Below are 25,495 nucleotides of genomic sequence, written 5' to 3' on the forward strand. Positions count from 1 at the left end.
ACATACAAATGCAGAATACAACTGGATTTGAGTGCACAACTTAAGTCACACTATATAGAATCTGGGGGTTAATGCATGGTATATCATGAGGTAACTGCTTATGGTAACTGCAAAGATACCCTTAATGTGGTTGAATGCTAGTGCAGTAGTTTTCAGAGAAACCTTCCACCAGTTAAGTCACATTCAATAGGGTTATGATCACTTTTGCCAAGTGCCCCCAAAATTGCTACTAAGGACTAGCCCTAAAATAGCTTGCCTCCTCTTTTCAATTCTTAGACTAACTGTTCCATGAAACAGTCATTTATTTCACTTGGGGTCCTTTTACTAAGGTGCACTGAAAATGGACTGCGGTAGTGTAGGCGCTTGTTATGGACGCGTGCAGATCCATTTTTAAGTGCACCTGTAAAAAAAGGCCTTTTTAAAATTTTTGCTGAAAACGGATGTGCAGCAAAATAAAATTTGGTGCTCATCCATTTTGGGTCTGAGACCTTACCGCCAGCAATTGACTTAGCAGTATGGTCTCTCGTGTTAACTGTGCTTTAATCGCCTACACACGTCCAATTTTTGCCTTGCACCAGAAAATAAACTATATGTTCTGGCATGCATTGCAGATGTGCATCAAAAATTAAATTACCGTACAGGCTATGCGGTAGCCGAGCGGTAACTCTGAATTGATGCACGTTGGGCGTGCGTAGGCGCCTACATGGCTTAGTAAAAGGGCCCCTTAGAGCCTTATCACCCTAGCTTGCCCTGATGACATTTACCCAGTCAATATTAGGGTTAATTGAAACCATCCATTATTATTATTATTATTATTATTATTATTATTCATGACATTTATACCCCACATTAGCCCAAAATAGACTCACATTCAATCTTTTTTACAAACAAACAATGTGAATAAAACATAATAATGTACAGAATATAACACAAATTATGATAACTTCAAGAAGTATATTAATATATGTGCAGTAAGTAACCAGGGATTTAGACTATCTCAAGGTCAAACAAATGTATTAGCATTCCAAATGTCTCTTAACATTTCATTTTACTTTCTGCAGAATTTTTATCCTATTTGACTCAATGAATGAAAGAGTAGCCTAATGGTTAGTGCAGGGGCCTACAAACCAGAGAAACTGGGTTCAATTCTCACTGCTGCTCTTTGTGACTCTGGGCAAGTCACTCAATCCTCCACTGCCCCACATACAAAATAAGTACATGTATATAATATGTAAACTACTTTGATTGTAACCACAGAAAGATGGTATGTCCCATTCCCTTTCTCTTAACATAAAGCAACACCCCTCCACCAATTTGATCCACTCTGTCTTGTAATATATTTATGCTAGTATTACAGTGCCTCAGTAGTTATTCAATTTCCACCATATCTCTGAAGTGCTAATTATATTTACCTCTTCATTCAGTTTTATACATTCCCATCTTATGCTTTAGACTTCTTGCATTGGCCTACATAATTTTCAAAATGTGTTTTTTGTTTATATTAATAACCTGCCCAGCAGCTGATAGAGATAGTATAGAATGCTTCAACTCTGACTGCCCTTATGAGGTACTTTTGCCATTATTGTAACCTCTCTATAGAAATGCTAAGTAGTAGTAGTAAAACGCACCTCCAACATTCTGAAGCTGACTGCATGGCTGAGGCATTCCTGCTCTCTGTATCCATCTCCTGAATTGACATCACGTACTTCTGGGTTTGTCACAAGCAGAAGTGACCAACCACACGAGGTTTCACGGCTTCAGAATGTTGGAGGTGCATTCTATTAAATAGGATTAGTCAGTTCCTTGAAGCATAGCCAGAACTCAGCGTCCTGCACAGTAACGCTCAGACACCATAGAGAGAGGGGGAGGGCTGACACCAGAGAGGGGGGAGGTATCTCTCTCACACACACACACACTCTCTCACACACTCTCTCTCACAGTCAATGTCTTTCTCTCTCTTTCACTCTCACACACTGTTTCTCACACACTCTCCTGCTTATAATCGAAAGAGAAAAGCGCCTATATTCTGACCCAAATCGGGAGATGGCCATCTTTCTCCCGTGGGCGCCCAAATCGGTATAATCAAAAGCCAATTTTGGGCGTTTCCAACTGCAATCCGTCGCGGAAACAGGTAAAGTTGATGGGGCGTGTCGGAGGTGTGGTGAAGGCGGAACTGAGGCGTGGTTATCGGCCGAGGAGAGATGGGCGTCTTTAGCTGATAATTGAAAAAAAAAGTCGTTTTTACCGCGATTTTGGGTCACTTTTTTTGGACCCTTTTTTTTCACAAACAAGTCCCAAAAAAGTGCCCCAACTGCCCAGATGACCACTGGAGGGAATCAGTGATGACCACTCCTGACTCCCCCAGTTGTCACTAACCCCCTCCCACCTAAAAAAAAAACACTTTAATAACTTTTTTTTCCAGCCTCTGTGCCAGCCTCCAATGCCATACCCACCTCTATGACAGCAGAATGTGTTCTATCCTCTGACAGCCTTTCCCTGGTCCTAATGTGGCTCTCGGGTGAGTGTGACACCTTTTCTGTTATGCGCACTGCAGAGTCACATCAGCAATGCATTGTGGTGGGTGTAGGGTATTGGGCTCCGTGATTCCACTAGCTTGTGGCAAATGCTCACGATGTTGGTAGTTGGTAGGCTCTACTCCCATGGTGCTTTTCCCCCTGCTTACTGGGTCAGAGTGTGCCCTGTTTTGTTTCCGGTAGTCCATGAGGTAGTGGCCATTTTTGTAAGCCAGTTTTAGATCCCTTTCACGTGTTAGCCACGTTACAGAACTTAGTTCTTACCTTGAATGTGGCTGAAAGAGGGCATTGTACAGCATTCTGCCAGCTCTGACCTACTGCTCATCTCAGTACCAACGAGACTCATTGCCAGTGGGGCACAACCTCTGATCGGCAGTTAACTGTGAGTAAGCATGCTTATTCCAATAAAGGACGTTTTCGGAGAGATTAGTCTTCAGGTGTCAACTGGTGTGCCAATGTTATATAGCAGCAACAAGTCCGAGAGGCCTGCGTGTATGCAGGTCCCTCGAGCACTTTTAGTGGGTACCGCAGTGCACTTCAGTCAGGTGGACCCAGGCCCATCCCCCCTACCTGTAACACTTGTGCTGGTAAATGGGAGGCCTCCAAAACCCACTGTATCCATATGTAGGTGCCCCCTAAGCTATGGTAGTGTTGTACATTTGTGGGTAGTGGGTTTTGGGGGAGGGGGGTTGGGTGCTCAGCACCCGTGGTAAGGGAGCTATGCATGTGGGAGCTGTTTCTGAAGTCCACCACACTGACCTCTAGGGTGCCCAGTTGGTGTCCTGGCATGTCAGGGGGGGCGAGTGTACTACGAATCGTGGCCCCTCCCACGACCAAATGGCTCGGATTAGGACGTTTTTGAGCTGGATGTTTTTAGTTTCCATTATCGCTAAAAAAAAAAACAAACGCCCAGCTCAAAAACGTCCATTTTTTCGAAAATACAGTCTGTCCCGCCTCTTCACGTGCCCGTTTTCGGACATAGACGCCCATGGAGATAGGCGTTCGCATTCGATTATGCCCCTCCATGTGTCACACAGTCACTCACACACTCTCTTGGTCTCATACACTCAGTCTCACAGAGAGTCTGTGTCTCACACACACTCTGTCTCTCGCACACACTGTATCTGTGTGAAACACACTCTCTCTCTCACACTGTGTCTCACATACGCACTTGCACACACTTTCATTCTCACACACACACACTCTCTCTCTCACAGACACACTCGCACCCAGACTCACTCTCTCTCTCACACACACACACACACTTGCACATTAACTCTCTCAAACATACACACTCCGAGGAAAACCTTGCTAGCGCCTGTTTCATTTGTGTCAGAAACGGGCCTTTTTAACTAGTTCTAGTATAAAAGCTGTTCTTTCTCATTTTGAAATGTTAGGACTTGATTAAAATGAAGCCCATCCTTTCAGAATAAGTTCTCCTACCCAAAAATGACAGCTCCTAACAAATGTAATTTATCAGATTTTGACAGTGCTCCAAACTGGAATTACTGTAGCAGTTACATGTGGGCTTGGATTTCCAAGAGATAAATGAAAGACACATTTTTATTTTAGTGATATTGTTTTTACAGAGAGATTTCTGGGCATAGTAGAGTGCATCAGTGGAATATTATCAATGATTTTTCCTCCATTCTATATATATCTCCTCAATATGTGCTTTTTTGATTTTCTCAACATTCTCTGTACTGTACAAGTCACTTTTTTTTTGGGGGGGGGGACTGAATCAAATCTCAAGCACGCATAGTAAATAATATTTAGTATATACATTATGTAGGGTGTTCAAGAAAAAACTGCTGAATAAGACATAGGGGCACATAGAAAGTTAAATACATTTTAAAAACATTTGCCTGAAGTATTAATATATTTCACTTTTGAGACCTTGGCCACTTAATTTAGGTGATCCGCAGATACAATGATCAATAAGGGTTATGTAGAACAATAGAGACATAAAGATTCCCCATAAACCCTACTTGACCAATGCTTTGAATTAGGAAAAATCTTCTTGTTTTACATGATACCCTTTTATAATTCTTGCTGCATTTTGACTTCAATGGTCCAAGTAGTCACTAGAATTAAAACTATTGTTATGCGCTGTATTGTTTATAAGGAACAACATGCATGCCAATGGTTCCTGCACTTAAGTTCTTTCTCATTTGTCGGTTGCAATTCTGTCAGCCTAAACTAATTTACTACATAATGTGACATTTCTTATTAAATGCTTTAGTTGATGAATACACACACTTCAGTGTTAGTACTAGTACTGATGGTGTGCTGACTGCTTTATACATGGGTATCATTTGCCCGAGCATCTGTACTGAAGTATATGTGGGTCTGTTTTTAGCTGGCCTTACCCACTAGAAGTCTATGACCAATGGTAGACTGTACTAGGAGAGAGAAAGTCCAGCAAGTATTAGTCACATGCAAAGGGAGTTCTAGCAATAATCATGAGAAGTGTCATTTTTGGGTGATTATCAAAGCAAAGACTGTTTTTAATGCCTTCCTAAAAAGAATCTACACAGATTTATAAGTTATTTTGATAGGTAATGAATTCCAGGCCTTTGCCACAAAGTATGAAAATGAAGAAATGAAAATTTTTGATAATTTTGTACCCTTTGTACTTGGAAATATCAGCCTTAATTGATTTTTGACCTGTGATATGAATCAAATCGTTCATATAAAAAGGAGTCATCCCATGAATGATCTTAAATATCAAACAACAAATCTTAAATAATGTTGTAGCCTCTGTATTAAGCCAGTACAATTCTATATAATATACTGAAACCATGTCAAATTTGGCAAAAGAATACACCAAACAAATGGTCGTGCACAAATGGTCATGTACTGGATTATTTTGTAACTTCTTTTGAATAAATATTGAGCAGCCCAAATATGCTGCATTACAGTACTCCAACTTTGACAACATGAGTGCCTAGACTACCAGCTTAAACCTTTCCTTGTGTATGTATTTACATACAAATGTGCATATAAATCCTAAGTGAAGCCAGTTAACGTCAATAATTTGTTGTTAGCATCCATTTATTGATGGTCAAAAACTTGTTAGCCAATTAAGTTACATGCACATCTTGGAAGAGCACTCAGATCTGGGCACCATATATAGAATGCGGGGTTTTGTGAGTTATCTCATAATTCTTATCAACTGCAAATATAAGGCAGTACCAAGCAGTGTTCCTTTTATTTCCATAGAATGTGCATGTGTGTGCTGCTGTTATGCATGTAACTTTTGCAAGTAAGCTGGGTGAAGTAACCCTACCTTGTAAAACTTGTCCCGCCCCTACCTGCTTTTTTAAAGCTTTCATACCCCTGATGTTTCCTCCTCTTCCCCAGCATCTGCCCTTGACTGATCCATCCCCTTAACCCAGTATTTGTCCCCTTGCCTCCTTCCCATTCTCCCCAGCATCTGCCATACTGTTCCCCCTTCTCCTCTAGCATCTGCTTCCTCCCTCGTTCTCTATTTCTCACCATCTGACCGCTATCTTATACCCCTGTATCTTTCTACTCCCTCTGTCCCCTTTCCCCAGTATCTGATCCTGTTTTTCATAAGAATAGCAGGTCCCATGAGTTTTTGATGTTGCTTGCAGTGCTGACATAGAAAAGATAAACTGGTTGGGCTGTACGGAATGGGCTCTGCTGCTCTTTCAGGTATGTCTTGAGCAGTCTACAGTGTAGCACACAAGGCTGCTGGAAGAATGGTGCATGGTGGTTGTGTAACTGTATACTTTAGAGGAAACACTGCTCCTTGCATTACTGCAGATTATGACTTATATTTCAAACAACTGATCTGCAATATCACCGAAGGCAAAATTCAAGTGTGTGAACATGATTTTGGATCTTTCTTATTATTTGTGGACCATCACCGATCCTAATCTCCATACTAGGGGAGTGCATTTGTTAGAATACATTTGGGATTCAATTCTATATATGGTGCCAAACATAAATGCACCTAGCAATAATCTATAAACCTTGTCTAATGTTAGGTACAGTACATAGAATATGAATTGTGCCTGGACCTGTGACTAAATTTAGGCACCACCATTTTCACCAACTAAACCCTGGTGTAAATGCCAATCGGGCGTATTTTAGAATAGTGCATGTAATTTTTAGAAATGTCCATGACCCACCTATACCCCTCCAATGGCCACACCCTCTTTTGGGATCCAGGCATTTGAATTTACGAGTACCACTTTACAGAATACACTTAAAAAGCTGCACATGCAAATTCTGATTTGTGCTAATTAGTGTCTATAATTGCTTGTTATTGGCAAGTTGTCATTGACAATTGGCTTGTTAAACAATTGAGTTGCACCTGCAATTTGGCCACACTGTCAAATTTGCACACGCAACTTTAGTCACCGGATATAGAATACAGGGTTGGTTGTTAGTATACCTAAAAAATTAGTACCTAGAAAATCAATTTCACATGCATATTAATTTATGAATTAAAATATGCAAATGTGGATCCCATACATCAAAAAGTATCAATGCATATTAAAAGAAATATTAACAAAACACTTTGAAACAAATTCCCAAAATGTCTGAAAATTAGGAAAAAGACTTAAAAAAGAAACAAAATTATATATCTATATATAAAATTCTCACCACCAACGTTCTACGAGCCTGCCTGCCTGCGTGGGATAAGCATAAAGGAATCCTGTGCCGAAGGAATGGATCCTCAGGAGCTTAGTCAAGATTGGGAGGCGGGGCTGGTGGTTGGGAGGCGGGAATAGTGCTGGGCAGGCTTATACGGTCTGTGCCAGAGCCGGTGGTGAGAAGCGGGACTGGTGGTTGGGAGGTGGGGATAGTGCTGGACAGACTTGTACGGTCTGTGCCAGAGCTGGTGGTTGGGAGGCAGGGCTGGTGGTTGGGAGGTGAGGATAGTGCTGGGCAGATTTATACGGTCTGTGCCCTGAAGAGTACAGGTACAAATCAAAGTAGGGTATACACAAAAAGCAGCAAATATGAGTTATCTTGTTGGGCAGACTGGATGGACCGTGCAGGACTTTTTCTGTCATCATCTACTATGTTACTATGTTCTATGTATGCCTGTGTCTGTAACTTTCTTCGCTGGGCTTCGAAGCCCCAGCTGACATCACTGGACCCATTATGCTGTGATTCGCGGCATGGACGAATGACGCGATCAAGTTGGAATCTGTTTGTGTGCATGCATCTGACATCAGATGCATGAACACAAACTGATTCAAACTAAATCATTCATCCATGGCTCCATGCTGCGCGGCCCACAACAGGACTTCGCCTGGCGGGGGTTGGGGTATGCGATAGCGGCGGCGGAGGACATTTGGTGGCAGGAGGGGGGGGGGGCTCGAGAGGGTCACGGCAGGGGGGTCCAGGGGTCAGGAACTACTGGGGGGGTCTACAAATTGGAGGGAGGGGGGGTCTGGAAATCGGAGGGAGGAAGGCAAGGAGGTGGGATCTGGAGAGAGGGAGGGGGTCTGCAAATCGGAGGGAGGGAGGTAGGGCGGTGGGGTCTGGAACTCAGAGAGTGGAAGGGAGGGCTCTGGAACTTGGAGGGGAAGTCTGGAATTCAGATGGAGGGAGGGGGGTCTGGAACTGGGGGGGACGGGGGTCTGGAACTTGGAGGGGGGTTGAATTTCGAGGGAGACGGGTCTGGAACTGGGGGGGAAGGGGCTCTGGAATTCGTCGGAGGGGATGAAAGGGGAGGAGGAGGAATGTACCACCTCTACTAAAACTAAAAAAAAACAACAAAAATGGGGGGATGACCCTGGAACTCGGAGGAACAGAGGGAGGGGGGTGACGATGACCCTGGAGCATAGATAAAGGGGGGACACTGGAACTGGAACTCTAAGGCAGGGTTTCTTAACCCAGTCCTTCGGACACACCAAGCCAATCTGGTTGTCAAGATATACACAGAAAATGTGCATGAAATAAATTTGCATGCACTGCTTCCATTGTATGCAAATCTAACATCCATATTCATTGTGTGTATTCTGAAAAACTGGCTGTGTCCTGAGGACTGTATTGAGAACCCCTATTCTAAAGTAAACATTTGCACCACTATCTATCATTCTTCCCTACTCTATTGAAAAGAAAATGATCATCTAACGAGACTTTATTTTAGATGGAATTTTTCATCACAGAAAGTACAAAATTGATATTAGTTGCATGAGAATTTACATTTCCATGTAATACTACTGAAATAAAATTTCATAACTGCTGGAGCTGACAAAAATCATTAGTTCTTATCCTTTGTTATAAGAATGTTTCATCTACATACTTTAATTATATTCTGTTCCTAACAGCTATCATCAAATGCCAAATGACTTAGTATATTAGATTGGATAATCTTTGCATGCGTTCATAATAGAATGAGAATTGTGGACTTGGTTCATATCCCTAACGTATTAAAGAGATTTCAAGGACATTTCAAATAAGGACATTAGTCAAGGCATCAGGATAAAGATTCATGAGCTGAACATGTAAAATAGTATCTTTGTTGCTTTCTTAAAAACTAGTCATCAGAGGACGAGAGCTTCTTTAAATTAAAATCTACTATGCAACACTATTAAAAGAAAGAACTAAAATATAAAAGTGTTTCTTAATATGCTGATTTTTGCTTTAATTACAACTAATTCTAGTATAAAAATATTGCATATTTAACATTGAGGAGATGCATGCACAAATGAAGATTTTAAAATATATGGTGACGAAATATATCCCTGGAATCCTTGAGTGGTAGCCACACCCACTGAACTGAATAGGAGGTGATGTCACTTTCACTTGTTATTTATTTGCCTGAACTGTGGTGTTTGTGCTATAGGTAGATGCCTAATGAGCATGCTTAAGGAACAGGTCCTTTTACTTTGTGTACGTCCATTTTGATAATCTAATTATGGGTTTATATAATATTTTTGTCCTTTAAGGACACAGAAAGAATAAGATTCAAGTTTGTTCTCTATTTGTGCAGCTGTGAAGTCTGACTCCTACTGGCCTTACCAAGCATGTTAGTATGGGCCATTCATCCTCTACTGCCCAGGAAACTATTATCAAGGTGAGCTTAGAGATAAAAGTCTTCTTAGTACACAAATTGATATAATCAGTGCCAATTTAGATAGGTCATAGAAGTAGAAATTGAGATGTACAAGTCAATGTATTTTTAATTTTCACCTGTATTGTTGGAAAAAAATCTGCCAGCATAGAGCCTGTTCTAAAATACAGGGAAATGGACGATTATGCTCAGTATGTTTGTAGCATAAACATCAATTAAAAAAAAATAAAACAACAACATATAGAATATAGATGTTTAGAAATTGCTGCCAGGTACATAGCTCCCTTACCTTGTGTGGTGAGCCCCCCAACCCCCCCCCCCCCAAAAAAAAAACACTACCCACAACTGTACACCATTACCATAGCCCTTATGGGTGAAGGGGGGCACCTAGATGTGGGTACAGTGGGTTTCTGGTGGGTTTTGGAGGGCTCGCTGTTTCATCCACAAACATAACAGGTAGGGGGGGTATGGGCTTGGGTCCGCCTGCCTGAAGTGCACTGCACCCACTAAAACTGCTCCAGGGACCTGCATACTGCTGTCATAGAGCTGAATATGACATCTGAGGCTGGCATAGAGGCTGGCAATCAATATTTTGAAAGATATTTTTGAGAGTGGGAGGGGCTAAGTGACTACTGGGGGAGTAAGGGGAGGTCATCTGGTCATTTTGGCCACCTATTTGTGCCTTGGTCGTAAGAAAAACATGACCAGGTAAAGTCGTCCAAGTGTTCGTCAGGGACGTCCTTGTTTCTTTCGGTTATGGGTCAAGGACGTCCAAGTGTTAGGCACGCCCAAGTTCCACCCTCGCTACACCTCCAATATGCCCCCTTGAACTTTGGCCGTCCCTGCGACGGAAAGCAGTTGGGGATGTCCAAAATCGGCTTTCGATTATACTGATTTGGACAACCCTGGGAGAAGGATGCCCATCCGATTTATGTCGAAAGATGGACGTCCTCTTTTGAAAATGAGCCCGATAATCTACAATAACTGCATTACTACTACTACTTATCATTTCTATAGCGCTACTAGACGTACACAGCGCTGTACACTTGAACATGAAGAGACAGTCCCTGCTCGACAGAGCTTACAATCTAATTAGGACAGACAAACAGGACAAACAAGAGATAAGGGAATATTAAAGTGAGGATGATAAAATAAGGGTTCTGAACAAGTGAATAAGGGTTAGGAGTAGGGCCTCCGAGAGACTGGGCCGGGCCACGCCACCGCCGCCCCCCCCCCCCGAGGTCGTCGTCACCGCCCCCTCCACCTGCCCCCTCCGTCCACCACCAGGCCGGACGGAGGGGGGTGGGTGCATTGCTAGTCATTCATGAGTAGCATTAAAAAAACCATCATTAATCACATTTTAAAATATTTGAACACCTTATAATGCAGGCAAGTCTACCTCTTGCATATTCATTAGGGATATCTTAAAAGCCTGACAGGCTGGATGTGCTCCGAGCACTGGGTTGAGAAGCAATAGCCTATTTGTGTTTTAATTTTAACCATATTTTCCTAAAATGACAATTCAATAGCCATAGCTAATAGTGTAGTGCAAACATCTCCTAGATATCATTGGTAAACAGATACAATTTGGAGTATGATCATTGTTTATAATGTATATGCTTATTAGTGCTCTCTGATATCAGTATAATTTATGTATTTATTTATTGCATTTGTATCCCACATTTTCCCACCTATTTGCAGGCTCAATGTGGCTTACAGAGTCCTGTTATGGCTTTGTCATTCCAGGATGTCAGATACAATTAGTGATGTGAAAATATTAAGTAAGGGAAGGAAGAGAAGATTTAGGCGGATAGGTATAGAAAGTAGACTTTTATAACTGGGTGGGTTGGCAAGGCGATTTAGTAAGGTTGTGGGTTTTCTTTGTAGGCCTTGTTGAACAGATGTGTCATCAGAGATTTATGAAAGTTGGTTATTTCGTCAATACTTTTCAAGGTAGTAGGTAATGCATTCCACAACTGCGTGCTCATGTAAGAGAAGGTAGTTGAATGCATCAGCTTGTATTTTAGTCCTTTATAGCTGGGGAAGTGTAGATTCAGAAATTTGCGGAATGATCTTTTGGCTTTTCTGGGAGGCAGGTCCACGAGGTTTAGCATATAGGTTGGGGCGTCTGCGTGGATAATTCTGATATAATAGCAGTATAGTTGTATCTTCATAATAATCATGCTTATCTTCCTAACATGTAGAATTCCTCTTACTCCTCTCACTAAATCCCTGCCTACCGTGGAGCTCTTCTGCTGCAGATTGAATGTTATGAAAATAGTCAGAGATCCTTTCCCTGTTCGCTAGTTCCTTGCTCTTTTTTTGGGAATATGTGCCTCATCGTACTTGAGACATACAGATCTCTCTCTCTACAATTTTTTTTCTGAATATATCTTGTAGTCTGCCATGCTACTTTGTGTTTAGAGTGCCAAATTTTTCAATATTTGTTATATCTCTATTATAATCCACTGAAGGTTATATCAAATCTTCATATTGCATTGTGCTCGTACTCTGAACCTTCTGAAAGGACACAAATATCACATTTCTAAAAGAAGCGCTGCTGAGATTGAATCTTCAAATCTTCCTTATATGGAAGGATGCCTCCTAGCATTAGTATTGTGAGACTACCTCTAGGTGTCTTCAGTGACATTTTGGATCCTGGTGTAGTCCCAGGCAGAAGCAGAGGGGGAGGACTCCCACCCACGCCCATTCGAATCACCAATGGTAACCCCTAGGTAAGTCCCGCAGGTGTAGGGGAATTGGTGTGAGGGTCTGGCTATAGGGGAAGTGCTTATCTTCAAGGTGCATAATTTCTGAATTCAGGTGGACTGGGGCGGGGGGCAGGGAAGATAGGACTGACTGGGGGATAAGATCAGATAGGAGGTACCCAGAAGAGATTAGATTGGGGTGACCAGAAAGATTGGACATTGATTGGGGAGATAAGATCGGGGGAAGAGATGAGGTAGGTGCCACTGCAGCAGTTCTTTTTTAAAAATTTATTTTCAGTAGGTCCACACTGTGTTATATTCAGTGCCTGATAGTGTGGGTTCTATGTAGCAAATGTATGCCATGTGCATTAAATGCAGGGCAGATGCTGGGCACCTCCCCCCCACCCCTGCATTTACCGCACATGCTTTGTACTTACTGTGCACTAGTTTTTACAACTAATGCATGGAAGTGCAAAAAAACCCAGCATACTTTAGTGATATCTGCATTCTACCTAGCAAAGTGAAGAATGTATGGTACTTTGTGCCTCGTATGTGTGAGAGCTGCTGGTAATCAACATAAGCTAGGGAACGGGTTAATTCCATGGTTAATTAAGAACCCTCATTTCATTTATTTATTGCTGATATTCTGACAACACTGTACCAGACATGAAGGTGACACTGTGTTTTGAGGTCATAATTAAGGTTTCATCCGTGATCTGACTTTTGTTTCCATGGGTATTTGTTGAGCAGATTCTTCAGTATATAAAAAGCATAAAATAACAATTTTTCATATCAAAAATCGATTTCCCCTTTCAAAAAGTGGAGTATTTTGAACATTGAAAATATGACATGAATGCTACAGCATAAAGAGCCCTTTAATTTGAATAGCATCCTGGCCATATTAACAGGAATAAGCTATTTTCCATGATGCTGAATAATTCTGGTTATGATGTCTTATCTAGCAGAGTATTTTTTTTAATGTAAATTTTAACTTCCGGTCAATTAATTCATTTAAGGCAGCATGGGGTCTCTGAAGGGATATCTAACAGGAATCTCCTCAGATGAACAGGTTACAGGGCTTTTAGAAGACAGAAGGAGCATCAATTAAGATGGTTCAAAGAACACCTACTTATCATTATGATACCAAATCAGATACTTACAAAGGAATTTCAAATAGAATAAAGCCCTAAGTTGTAGTACTTTAAGTCTAAGAAGCAGAAACTGTTGCTGCTAAATCTGTGTAACTTTTGCCACATCAGGAAATACCCACAACTTGACACAGGGCCGCTGAGAGGGGTGGCAGGGGGGAACAAAATTCCCCAGGCCCAGGCCTCCAAGGGGGGCCCGGCACCCATAGGCGCCCCATATAAGAGGCTTGGGGAGGCTAAGCCTCCCAGCCCAGCTGTTACCTTCCCCGCCTGCCTCTTGCTCCAAATGTCCCGAACCCATCCCTCTCTCAGCACCCCCCCCCCCCCCATGCTGGTGGTCAAAGAGGTGCCTGATCATAGGCACCTGTACAAGATGAACCTCAAACTTTAAAGCCTTCAGCAGCAACTAAAACCCAGCCTACCAGCTCTTACTGCAGCGATTGGTCTCCCCCCTCACGATCTCCAGGCTCTGTAGGTTGTTTGCTTCAGGTGCAGCCCGGGCATCTGTCTTCGGTCCGATAGATGGTGCTGCTAATTTGCCTTGATCACTGTCAGTAGCGACACTGCAGCGATTAAGGCAGGCTGCCTCGGTCTTCCCAGTGATGCCTCCCGCCCTCTTCTGATGCAACTTCCTGTTCCACGTGGGCGGGAGGCATCACTGGGAAGACCGAGGCAGCCTGCCTTAATCGCTGCAGTGCCGCTACTGACAGCGATCAAGGCAAATTAGCAGCACCATCGGACCACAGAGAGGAGAGTGAGAATCAGAGCCGCTGGGAGTTGGGGCTGTGAGGTTGGGGTGAAAGGAAAGAGGAGAAACGCTGGATTTGTGGAGGGAAGGAGGGAGAGGTGCTAGGTCTGAGAATAAGAGGATAGATATGGGGGGGTGGGGGGAGAGACAGAGAGAGAGGATTGACAAAGTGGAAGAAAGTGGGAGATATAGAGAGCAATACTGGACCATGGGTGGGGGAAAGAGGAAGGCATTCAGGCCCCAGAGTAAGAGTGCAGAAGGAAGGAAAGACAGAGAAGAGTGGAAGGTCAGGGAGAGCAAGAAGAGATGCAGGGCATGGAGAAAGCATACGGAAAGGGACACACAGGGGCAATGCTGGACACAATGAGGTAGGGTAGGGGAGGGACAAACAGGATGAAATGCAGGAAACAGCAAGACAGAGGGAAGATACTGAATGTAATGGGAGGACAGAGACACTGAGAGGGCAGATGGAACATAGGGACAGGGACACACAGAATGGAGATGCTGGACGGGACCAGTAGGGACACAGAGGGAAGATCAATGGTGGACAAGGCAGAACAAATGTCAAATGGACAGGGGATACTGCAAAAACAGGAAAAACAGAAAATAGACACTGGACCAGCGTGACTACAAAAATAAAATGCTCCGACAACAAGGTAGAAAGAAGAATTTTATTCTGAATTTACTAATTGAAATATCAGCTTTTGGAAATGTGCATCTGTGATATGTTGCATGTAAGTTTCAATTTTTCTAGTATTGCTGCATGCCGAGTCTGACTTCTTGAGGTAACTTTCCAGTTTTGCCTTCGTATCTGTTGTGTCATGTGTTTTTCATGTGTGATCAAGATGCAGTCTTCTGCTAGCGTGTAGTATTTGCCGGCATTTTGTTTTGTTTCACTAGGTTGCATACTGGTGTTTTAGAGCCTGGTGTAATTATACTGTTGCCTTTCCACGCATAAGGTTGTAGCTCGTCCTGTCCTTGGAATTAGTGCTGTTATGGTTTGGTAAGGTTATGAGTGTGTTTTTGCACAAGTTTCTGTATAGTGTTTTGCAGTGGAGAGATTGTGTGTTGGCCTTATTGAGGTGGCACCAAAACATCAGAAAGGGTGGTCATTAATAAAAGGAGCTCATTGTGAACATTATCCACCCTAAAAGGGTGTTCTGTGGCTCTACATGAGAATTGTGATATTATGATCTCTTGTTTCATATTGTTGACGGTCTGCATTTTCCGTATGGGTGGTATATTGGTGTATTAGGGTCTGCCTAGTGTTATGGTACAGTAAGGTTCTGAGTGTGTTTTTGCACAAATTTGTGCATAGTGTTTTACAGTTGAGCGATTGTGGTTAGTATATGCTTTGAGCAACCACTTTATTCTTTGACATATGATATATATCTAATATCTAAATGTTACTAAAGGTATTGATTGTGACTTTTATTTTTTTTCTGTGTGTTGTCAATTGTGGATATAAGCTCCGCCCCTGGCTCCACCCCAACTTATTTTATCTGCCTCAGATTTAGTTGTCTTCTTCTAGAAATCATCTCTATTAGACAATTTGGCTCATATCCAACCTATACATCTTGTTGGATAATCCCTTTCAATAATTATGTCTGTCAAATATCTGGATTGCACTTCAAAATCTTTCTCTCTAGTGCACAGCCACCTTAAATGAAGAAACTGACTTATCAGCAAATTGTCCCTAAAGGATCTCATGTGGAAACTTTAATAATGTGAAAGTTTAATTTTATCAGCGGGTTTCTGATACCTCAAGATAAGTGAACCATGATTACACTTTTTAATCAAAATATCAATAAATGCTTTTTTCTGTGGGATTCTATAATATCTGGAATGTCAGATTAACATCCTTGAAGACAAGCATGAAGCACTGTGGAATTCATATAAATGCTCCCAGGTACACATCTAACCGTTGCTCTCTTATCTTATCTGCTAAACCCTTCAAAACCCACCCAAAACCCACTACCCCCAACTGTACACCACTACAATAGCCCTTATGGGTGAAATGGGGCACCTATATTTGGGTACCGTGGGTTTTTGTTGAGTATTGGAGGGCTTACAGTTTCCATCACAAGTGTAATAGGTAGGAGGAGGTATGGGCCTGGCTCCACCTGGGAGTAAGTGTGTGTGTGTGTGTGTGATTGGGGGGGGGTGTCATTCCTGATTCCCTCCAGTGGGCATTTATGGCAATGTTGAAGTTTTGCTCTAGACGTTTTGGCTTTGTTCTATTATGGCTGTAAAACGTCTGTGTTATACACACCCTTGTGATTTGGACACACTGCAGACAAAATGCACAGATAAAAGTCTGCAAAACAGGTTTCTAAAATACCAATTTGGACATTTTCAAAAGAGATCCGTCCAAATGGTACTTTATGACACTTTTTGGACGTTTTTCTCTTTCGAAAATGAGCCCCACAGTAACATAGGTAATTTTGTAAGTCTATGTGCTTTGAAAATGAACCTCTTAAACCACTTGGATTTATAATGAGCCAAACAGATAAATTTAGAACTACAATTCATTTTTTTCTCTGTTTTGGTTTCCAAAAAAGGCTCAAGGGCCTTTTTACTAAGGTGTGGTGAAATCTGGGCTTGGTGAATTCTAGTTCAGCACTTTCCCACTTGCTAAACCCAGATTTATGGCAGCATTAAAGTCCAGCATTCTCTCTCTCTCTCTCTCTTTTTTGTTTTTGCAGATTGTGCACTAATGTTCCCATTCGCACCCAACAATTGAAAAACATAACACAGGAGTATTTATGACATAACACAGGAGTATTTATGACCTCATATTTAGGAGGTGCTAAGTGCTCCTGCATTAACCAAGCATTATAGAGTTAGGGCATGGAAATCCTAAAGTGCTAACTGGATAACACAGGAATGCCCTCTCTCCACCTCTCCATAACAAATATATATTTTAAAATAGTTAATACACACTTAGGGGCCCTTTTACTAAGGTGCAGTAAGCGCGGAGCTGCCACACGGTTAAAGGGCACTACCGCGGAATGTGCTGAGGTATTTTGTGGTAGTTTGGCTATCGGCATGCTATTCCCACGGTAAAACATATTTTTTGCCACAGGAAGCGTGTCTGGGGGTGAAGAGCAGGCATGCCTGTGCTAATTGGGTAGCAGAAGTACATTACCATGTGCTATCTGATTAGCATAGGAGTAATAAGGGAGCCCTTACCATCCCCTAAATAAGTGGCAGTAAGGACTCTCAGCAGTAATGGCCATGAGCTAATGGGGAAATTAGCACATTGCCATTACAAAAAGAAAACAAATACGGCCATTTTACTGCCATGCTAAAAGTGGCCACAGCGTGCAGGAAACCCATGCACTGAAAGGAGCACTAGCCACTTTTTAGCACCAGCCACTTTTTAGCACGGCCTAGTAAAAGGACCTCTTAGTGCACGAAAAGAGGGAAATTACCACAACAGGCCTTATTCTATAAAGGTTATGGTCCTAAATGTATAGTCCTAAAATGTATGCTCCTAAATTTATGAGCATAATTTATGCTCCTAAATTATGAGCATACTCTATGTTCCAAAATAGATTATACTCATAATTTAGGAGCATAAATTTAGGAGCATACATTTAGGAGCGTAAATTATGCTCATAAATTAAGAGCAAACATTTTAGGAGCATAACCTTTATAGAATAAGATTCAAAATGTTTTAACACATTTTCCCCCAGATTCTATATAGCACGCCTAATGTTCCACACCAAAATCCAAGCGGATTCGATAACAGCACATATAACTTAATTGGCTTAACATGCCAATCAATGTTGATAACAGCACTTAGCAAGCAATAATGAGCACTGATTGAGAATAATTAGAATTTATGCGCACAGATAGCTAAACATATTCTGTAATGCAGAGCACCTAAATTTTAAGTGCTCAGGTAAAAAGGGGTGTGGTCATAGATGGGGAAATGGGTGTTTTAAAATTTATGCACATAATTATAGAATATGGCTCAGTGCACCTAAATCTACGTGCCAGGTTTACACAAAGTTTTCATTGGTATAAATGGATGTGTGTAGTTTTAGGCACTGGGATATCAACTAAGCATATTCTATATACTGCGCCTAAATCTAGGTGCTGCTTATAGAATATGCTTAGGCGGAAATGTTTTCACCATGGATTTTTTTAGTCACCATATATAGACTCTCCCCCATTGTGGTAAGCCTTTTCTCACATGCTAACTGCATGTTAGGGCTTAACACTCTTTTTGTATAATGACCCTTTATCTATCAAGGTATGATTAGGGCAACTTTATAACAGGGTGCTACCTGATTAGCATGGGAGTAGTAACAGGGCAAGAAAGTGCTAGCCTATTTTCTAAAGATACATAGGTGCCTGGATATATTTATAGAACACTAGTAAAAGATGCCCATTTCAGCCTGAAACGGGCGCTAGCAAGGGGATTGCACAGGAAGGTTTGCAGTGTGCGCACCCACTGCACCCCCTTTCCCACCCCAAGCAGGTCATCAATAGCGCCGCTCCCCCCTCCTCGTCCGGCCACCCACGAACATACCTGGCCAAAGAGGATCAGCTGTTTTGTAGAAGCACGACGGCACCGCAGGCAGCCAGCAGACCTTTGGACTGATTACGCATATTTCAAATAGTAGATAGTAAATATGGAAGCCCACCTTTCAAATGGCTCCATGATAGCTTCCAATGTTTACTGGTCCTTTATTATTTCATAATTTAAATTGTTTCAATTTTTATTTTGATTTAAAAAGCTTAACTTCAAAAAGAGCACTTAGCTTAAATAAAGATATGCAAAGCAGGCTCACATATGTTAAAATGTGAGAAACAACTTAAGGAGCCTCCATCCTGATGCAGTGTTTACAAAACATGATCGTGTTGAGGGAGGCTGTCTGCTTTATTGAAGATGTGTTCTTTTTGAAGTTAAGCTTTTTTAGATAAACTGAAACAAAAAGTATGAAATAATAAAGGACAAATGAAGACTGGAAGCTATCTTGGAGCCATTTGAAAAGTGGGCTGCCATATTTTAAGTCTGATGGTCCAGAAGCTTTAAGATAATATGCCTATATACGATTTTGATCTCCAGAGGATAATCTTGTTGATAGTATATATATATGAGCTGGCCATGGAATGATAACTTTATATTTTCTTCCACCTAATTGCATGCTGTGAGTATTTTAAACAGTACGCAGAAAACTAGCAATTCCATCCATACTCAACCCTTGAGAACACCTACTGTAGAACTACATTTCATCTTGCACCGCACATAATTTTAGGTGTGATCACATTTTATAAGAACCAATTTACATGTATAAACCTTTTTACCTGTGTAGTAACACAATAACATTTCTTAACACCAATGGGTTATCATGTGTTGTGCCTCAATAAATAGACCCCTATGATCAATGGCTAGTGATGCTCACTAATCTAACTACCCTATTACTGTCCACTTTTAGATGCCTAAAGTTAGGTGTCTAGTGAAACTATTTAATTTTCAAAGGGGACAATTTAGGAGTCCAGTTCTTGACCTTTTCTGTGGTGGGGCCAATGTGGTTGAATGAGTAGCCTACTGAGATTTGGATGGAAAAGGATTAGTTAGTATTCAGGAAGAAATTAAATATTAATCTGTTTACATATGCATTTTTGAGGAGATGAGTTTGAACAAATGGAGAATTGGGGAAATCATGGCAGGCCAGGTAGTCTGGTGTTGATGTGTAATGAATTTATTTTATTATTATATGTAAATAGATTTTATAATATATGTACAATGACACAAGTATTAGTAGTTATAATGATGTGAAATGAAATGAAATGGATATGCTTAACACAATCAACATCTTTTAAAACAGACCCTGTTCTGAAATACAGACAGTGCATTTTCCTTGTAGATATGAATTACTACATGAGTTCCTACCATGACAGCTGGGGAGTGCTCTGTTCCACCCAGGTCTCCCATCATCTCCCATAATACAGGTTAGTGTAGAATACCCCTGAAGGACATAACCTGCATCACAATAGTATGTGACTGTTGATCCCAGTTTATAATCCATTCCAAGTCTTGTACCATTCAATATATTTCCTGGATCAAAGCATGATTCACGCAGTTTAGCTGCAAAAGAAAGCAAAATAATTATTTCATATATGTAGCATATTGATTTAATCTATGAGTGGTTCATTAGATTTCCAAATATCTGCATAATATCCAGATTACAAATAAGCATTTTGCATAGACAAAACATACAGGGCCCAATATTAGCTGGTGATGGGAACACTTTTGCTGTCAGCCACCAGCATTAAACCCAGATAGTCAATGCTGGGCTGTTTCCAGCAACTGGCACTGAATCTTAGGGTTTCTTTAACATCTACTAAGTTAACCGGTTATACCAATATTCAGAGCTAACCGGTTAACCTTTTAGCACTTAAAGATAGGACATCTATTTATGTGGTCCTATTTGACTGATAAACATATCTGGTTAGGTGCTGAATATTTGCCCTAATCAGATAAGTTACGCAACATAGCCAGTTATGCACCAGGCGCAAACTAGCAATACTCAGTGGAGGTAAACAGTTATCTCCTGCTGAATATTAGTACTACTACTACTACTTATCATTTCTATAATGCTACTAGACATACGCAATGCTATTCACTTGAACATGAAGAGACAGTCCCTGCTCTACAGAGCTCACAATCTAATCAGGACAGACAAACAGGACAAATAAGGGATAAGGGAATTACAAAGGTGTAAATGATAAAACAGACATGGATACTGTACAAGTGAATAGGGGTTAGGAGTTAAAAGCAGCCTCAAAAACGTGGGCTTTTTGGCCTAAATTTGAAGACGGCCAGAGATGATGTTATGGCTCAGGAAGTCTATTCCAGGCATATGGTGCAGCAGGATAAAAGAAATGGAGTCTGGAGATGGCAGTGGAGGACAAGGGGAAGATATACCCAATGAACAGAGTTCCTGGAGAAGAGTATAGGGAGAGATAAGAGTGGAGAGGTACTGAGGAGCTGCAGAGTGAATGCATTTGCAAGTCAGTAAGAGGAGTTTGAACTGTATGTGGAAATGGATTGGGAACCAATGAAATGACTTGAGGAGAGAGCTAATATGAGCATAGCGACACTGGTGGAATATAATTCATGCAGCAGAATTTTGAACAGATTGAAGGGGAGACAGTATTTTCAAAGCAAAATTTTAAATTTCACTTATTTGCTTTACTGTATTGTTGCTATCCCTCTAGAACAACAATAAAAACTGTTCACATCTATATACATAGGATTTCTAATCTTATGTATTTATCCTGCTTATAATCGAAAGAGAAAAATGCCTATATTGTGACCCAAATCGGGAGATGGGCGTCTTTCTCCCGTGGGCGCCCAAATCGGTATAATCAAAAGCTGATTTTGGGCGTTTCCAACTGCAATCCGTCGCTGAAACGGGTAAAGTTGACGGGGGGGGGGGGGGGGTGTTGGAGGTGTGGTGAAGGCGGAACTGGGGCGTGGTTATTGGCCAAGGAAAGATGGACGTCTTTAGCTGATAATCGAAAAAAAGGTGTTTTACTGCGATTTTGGGTCACTTTTTTTGGACCCTTTTTTTCAGGTCCAAGTCCCAAAAAAGTGCCCCAACTGCTCAGATGACCACTGGAGGGAATTGGGGATGACCTCCCAGGACTCCCCCAGTGGTCACTAACCCCCTCCCACCAAATAAAAACACTTTAAAAACTTTTTTTCCAGCCTTTATGCCAGCCTCAAATGCCGTACCCACCTCCATGACAGCAGAATGTGTTCTATCCTCTGACAGCCTTTCCCTGGTTCTGATGTGGCTCTCAGGTGAGTGTGACACCTTTTCTGTTATGCGGGTGTAGGGTACTGTGCTCCGTGATTCCACTAGCTTGTGGCAAATGCTCACGATGTTGGTAGTTGGTAGGCTCTACTCCCATGGTGCTTTTCCCCCTGCTTACTGGGTCAGAGTGTGCTCTGTTTTGTTTCCGGTAGTCGATGAGGTAGTGGCCATTTTTGTAAGCCAGTTTTAGCTCCCTTTCATGTGTTACCCACGTTACTGAAAGTGGGCATTGCACAGCATTCTGCCAGCTCTGACCTACTTATAATCTCAGTACCAGGAAGACTCTTTGCCAGTGGGGCACAACCTCTGATCTACAGTTAATTGTGAGTAAGCGTGCTTATTCCAATAAAGGACGTTTTCGGAGAGATTAGTCTTCAGGTGTCAACTGGTGTGCCATTGTTATATAGCAGCAACAAGTCCTAGAGGCCTGTGTGTATGCAGGTCCCTGGAGCACTTTTAGTGGGTACCGCAGTGCACTTCAGCCAGGTGGACCGAGGCCCATCCCCCCTACCTATAACACTTGTGCTGGTAAATGGGAGGTCTCCAAAACCCACTGTGCCCACATGTAGGTGCCCCCTTCACCCCTAAGAGCTATGGTAGTGTTGCACATTTGTGGGTAGTGGGTTTTGGGGGAGGGGGGTTGGGTGCTGAGCACCCGTGGTAAGGGAGCTATGCATGTGGGAGCTTTTTCTGAAGTCCACCGCACTGACCTCTAGGGTGCCCAGTTGGTGTCCTGGCATATCAGGGGGGCCAGTGTACTACGAATCCTGGCCCCTTCCCATGACCAAATGGCTCAGATTAGGGCGTTTTTGAGCTGGGCGTTTTTAGATTCCATTATCGCTAAAAAAAACAAACACCCAGCTGAAAAACGTCCATTTTTTTTGATAATACGGTCTGTCCCGCTTCTTATTTGTTGCATTTGTATCCCACCTTATTTCACCTCTTTGCAGGCCCAAAGTGGCTTACAATACATCATGAGTAGTGGAAGAATGTTAGTAATAAACATTTAGTATTGCATGTTCTTGGTCAGCATGATGAGAAAAGCAAAGTAGTAGTATACAAGCAGATTTTAGGAGACAGTTCTAAAATATATATAACTTATAGAATGCTATAAGCTGCAGATGTTATCCTGCCACACTTAAGCATAACCATTTATGGCCGCCATAGACCTGGCATAATAGGGTGCATCTACATTTATATGTGATATATATATATATATATATATATATATATATATATATATATATATATATATATATATATATATTGTAAAGAGTATGTAGAAAGGGCTAGGGAACTAAAAGGGAAAAGGAGAGGAAGGAACTACAACTCCCAACATGCCCCAAAGGAACCCTGGGATAGGCAAGAGTACCCCCGTTACCGGCAGGCTTTCCCCAAGAAAGACCTCGAAATGAGAAACTACGACTCCCAGCAGGCCCCAAGGGAACCCGGGGATAGGAGAGAGTACGTGCATTCCGGGGAGTCACCAGAAGAGGGCCGCAGGGGAGTGAGTAAAGCCAATTCTCCAACCTGGGAGGGGGGATGGTGGAACAAGTGGCTGGAGAAAGAAAAGACACCAAAGAATCTTAATGAAGAAAAGGGGCAGCAGCTGGAAAGGGGGCGGGGTGCAGAGAATATGGATTGGGCTCCTGAGGAGGGAGGAGACAGAGAGGAGCCTTGCCCGATGGAGCTGACTGAACCTGAGAACGCCTTGGAAGAGCCGATGGACTGTGCAGCTTTGGCTCAGCGAAGGCCAGAGAAACCGCTGGGCCAAACCGGGTCAGCGGGAGGAGGTCAGGAGAGAGTGTGACTGACCAAGAGGGTGGGACCCTAGGCTTTGAGCCCGCGCAGAGCCATTGTTCGTAGAGAGCGAGAGAGATAGAGAGAGAGAAAAGACTGTTGCTTATTTTTCTCAAGTTAAGGAAAGACTGAACGGTGGACATTGATACTGTGTTTTTTTCTGTGCACCAACTACTGGGACTAAGAGGAGCTCAGGGGAGTTACTATAACTCGTAGGGCGTCACGGGTCGGGAACTAACCGGGGAGTCAGGAGCTGGCCATGACTCTCATTGTTTTTTTTGTTGTTTCGAACCTCGGACTTTTTTTTGTTTTGGGTGATCCCAGAGCTACTTACCTTTGAAGCTTAAAAAGGCAAGAAGTTGGTTGCTGTGTTTTTTTTCGGCAACGCTCCAGGAGAAAAGAGGGAGAGGGGAAGTAGCTGCTGAAGCCTGGACTGTGTAACTGATCGGCTTGCAATGAGGGAGAGGGGAAGTAGCTGCTGAAGCCTGGACTGTGTAACTGACCGGCTTGAAAAGAGGGGAAGGGTGGTATGCCGTAAGAGGAATATAAAGGCTGAAAGACGGAGGGATTAACCTCCTATGCAATAAAAAGCTGTCCTGTGGATTTTTTTTTTTTTGTCAAAGTGACCGGCCCCTGAGGTTGGGTTTTTTTTTTGGTTTTGTTTTGGGAGCTGTACCAGACGAGAGAAGGAGGAGCAAACTTACAATTGGTGGCAGTGGTGGGATCTGTGTGCGGACCTGTCGCTCGAGGAGGCCAAGACAAGCAAGAAAGAAAATCCCGACGGAGGGACCAACGCTGAGCAAAGCGCAGACCCGTCTTGGGTTCTGGTAAGCAGGGCCAAGATTGGGGGGGGGGGGGAAGAGGGGGGGAAAACCTAAGTGGTGAAATCGCACTTGGAGTTTGTCCTCTGCTTTTCTTTCCTCAGGAGTAGCTGTTCCGGCGCAAGTATGGATCCCAAGGAGATCTTCGCCTGGATGACTATGCAGTTCCAGAAGCAGCAAGAACTGGCTGCGAAGATGGTGGAGGAGTCCTTGACTGCCGCCCGAGATCAACAACAACCAGTGTTGAATCTGCTCCAGGACTTTTTTCAGAGGGGGAGCAGTACCCCTAGGGAGTTTGGATCCGGAACGGCCGGACAGGGGACCGGAGGAAACGGTGCGGTAGGACCTATATCTATGAATTCACTTACCTGGGGGAAGTTATCTGAGCAGGATAATGTGGATGATTTCCTGACCGCATTTGAGAGGGTGGCGGCGGCCGCCGGATGGCCACAAGAGCAGTGGGCCATGCGATTAGTGCCTTCACTATCAGGGGAGGCTCTGGCCGCCTTTAGAGACTTGCCTACTGGGGACGTTGCCAACTATGGGAGGTTAAGAGAGGCCATCAAGGACCGATATGGACTAAGTACCCAGGCTTATAGGCGAAAGTTTAGGTCCATGAAATGGGAAAAGGGGGAAACACCTAAAGCGGTGGCCAATAGACTGATGGACTTAGTAAAAAAATGGTTGGAACCCGATCACCACACCACTGCTGAGATTCTGCAAGAACTGGTAGTGGAGCAATTCCTGCAGGGCCTACCCAGGGAGATTAGGGCAGGGCTGGTCCAAAGGGGCTGTAGGACGGTAGAGGGCATGGTAGCGGGGTTGGAATGGTACCTGG

General features: G+C 42.7%; 1 protein-coding gene across 1 annotated transcript in view; it reads right to left on the minus strand.

Moving 5' to 3' along the window:
• Window positions 1-25,495, minus strand: part of CSMD3 (CUB and Sushi multiple domains 3) — a 2,043,988-nt gene that overhangs the window by 670,439 nt on the left and 1,348,054 nt on the right. Inside the window, exon 31 of the mRNA XM_030189879.1 lies at window positions 20,107-20,301. Within this exon, the coding sequence (XP_030045739.1) occupies window positions 20,107-20,301 (195 nt within the window). The remainder of the gene's footprint in view (window positions 1-20,106; window positions 20,302-25,495) is intronic.

The sequence above is a fragment of the Microcaecilia unicolor genome, chromosome 1, assembly GCF_901765095.1.
Source record: "Microcaecilia unicolor chromosome 1, aMicUni1.1, whole genome shotgun sequence".
NCBI classification, from domain to species: Eukaryota; Metazoa; Chordata; class Amphibia; order Gymnophiona; family Siphonopidae; genus Microcaecilia; species Microcaecilia unicolor.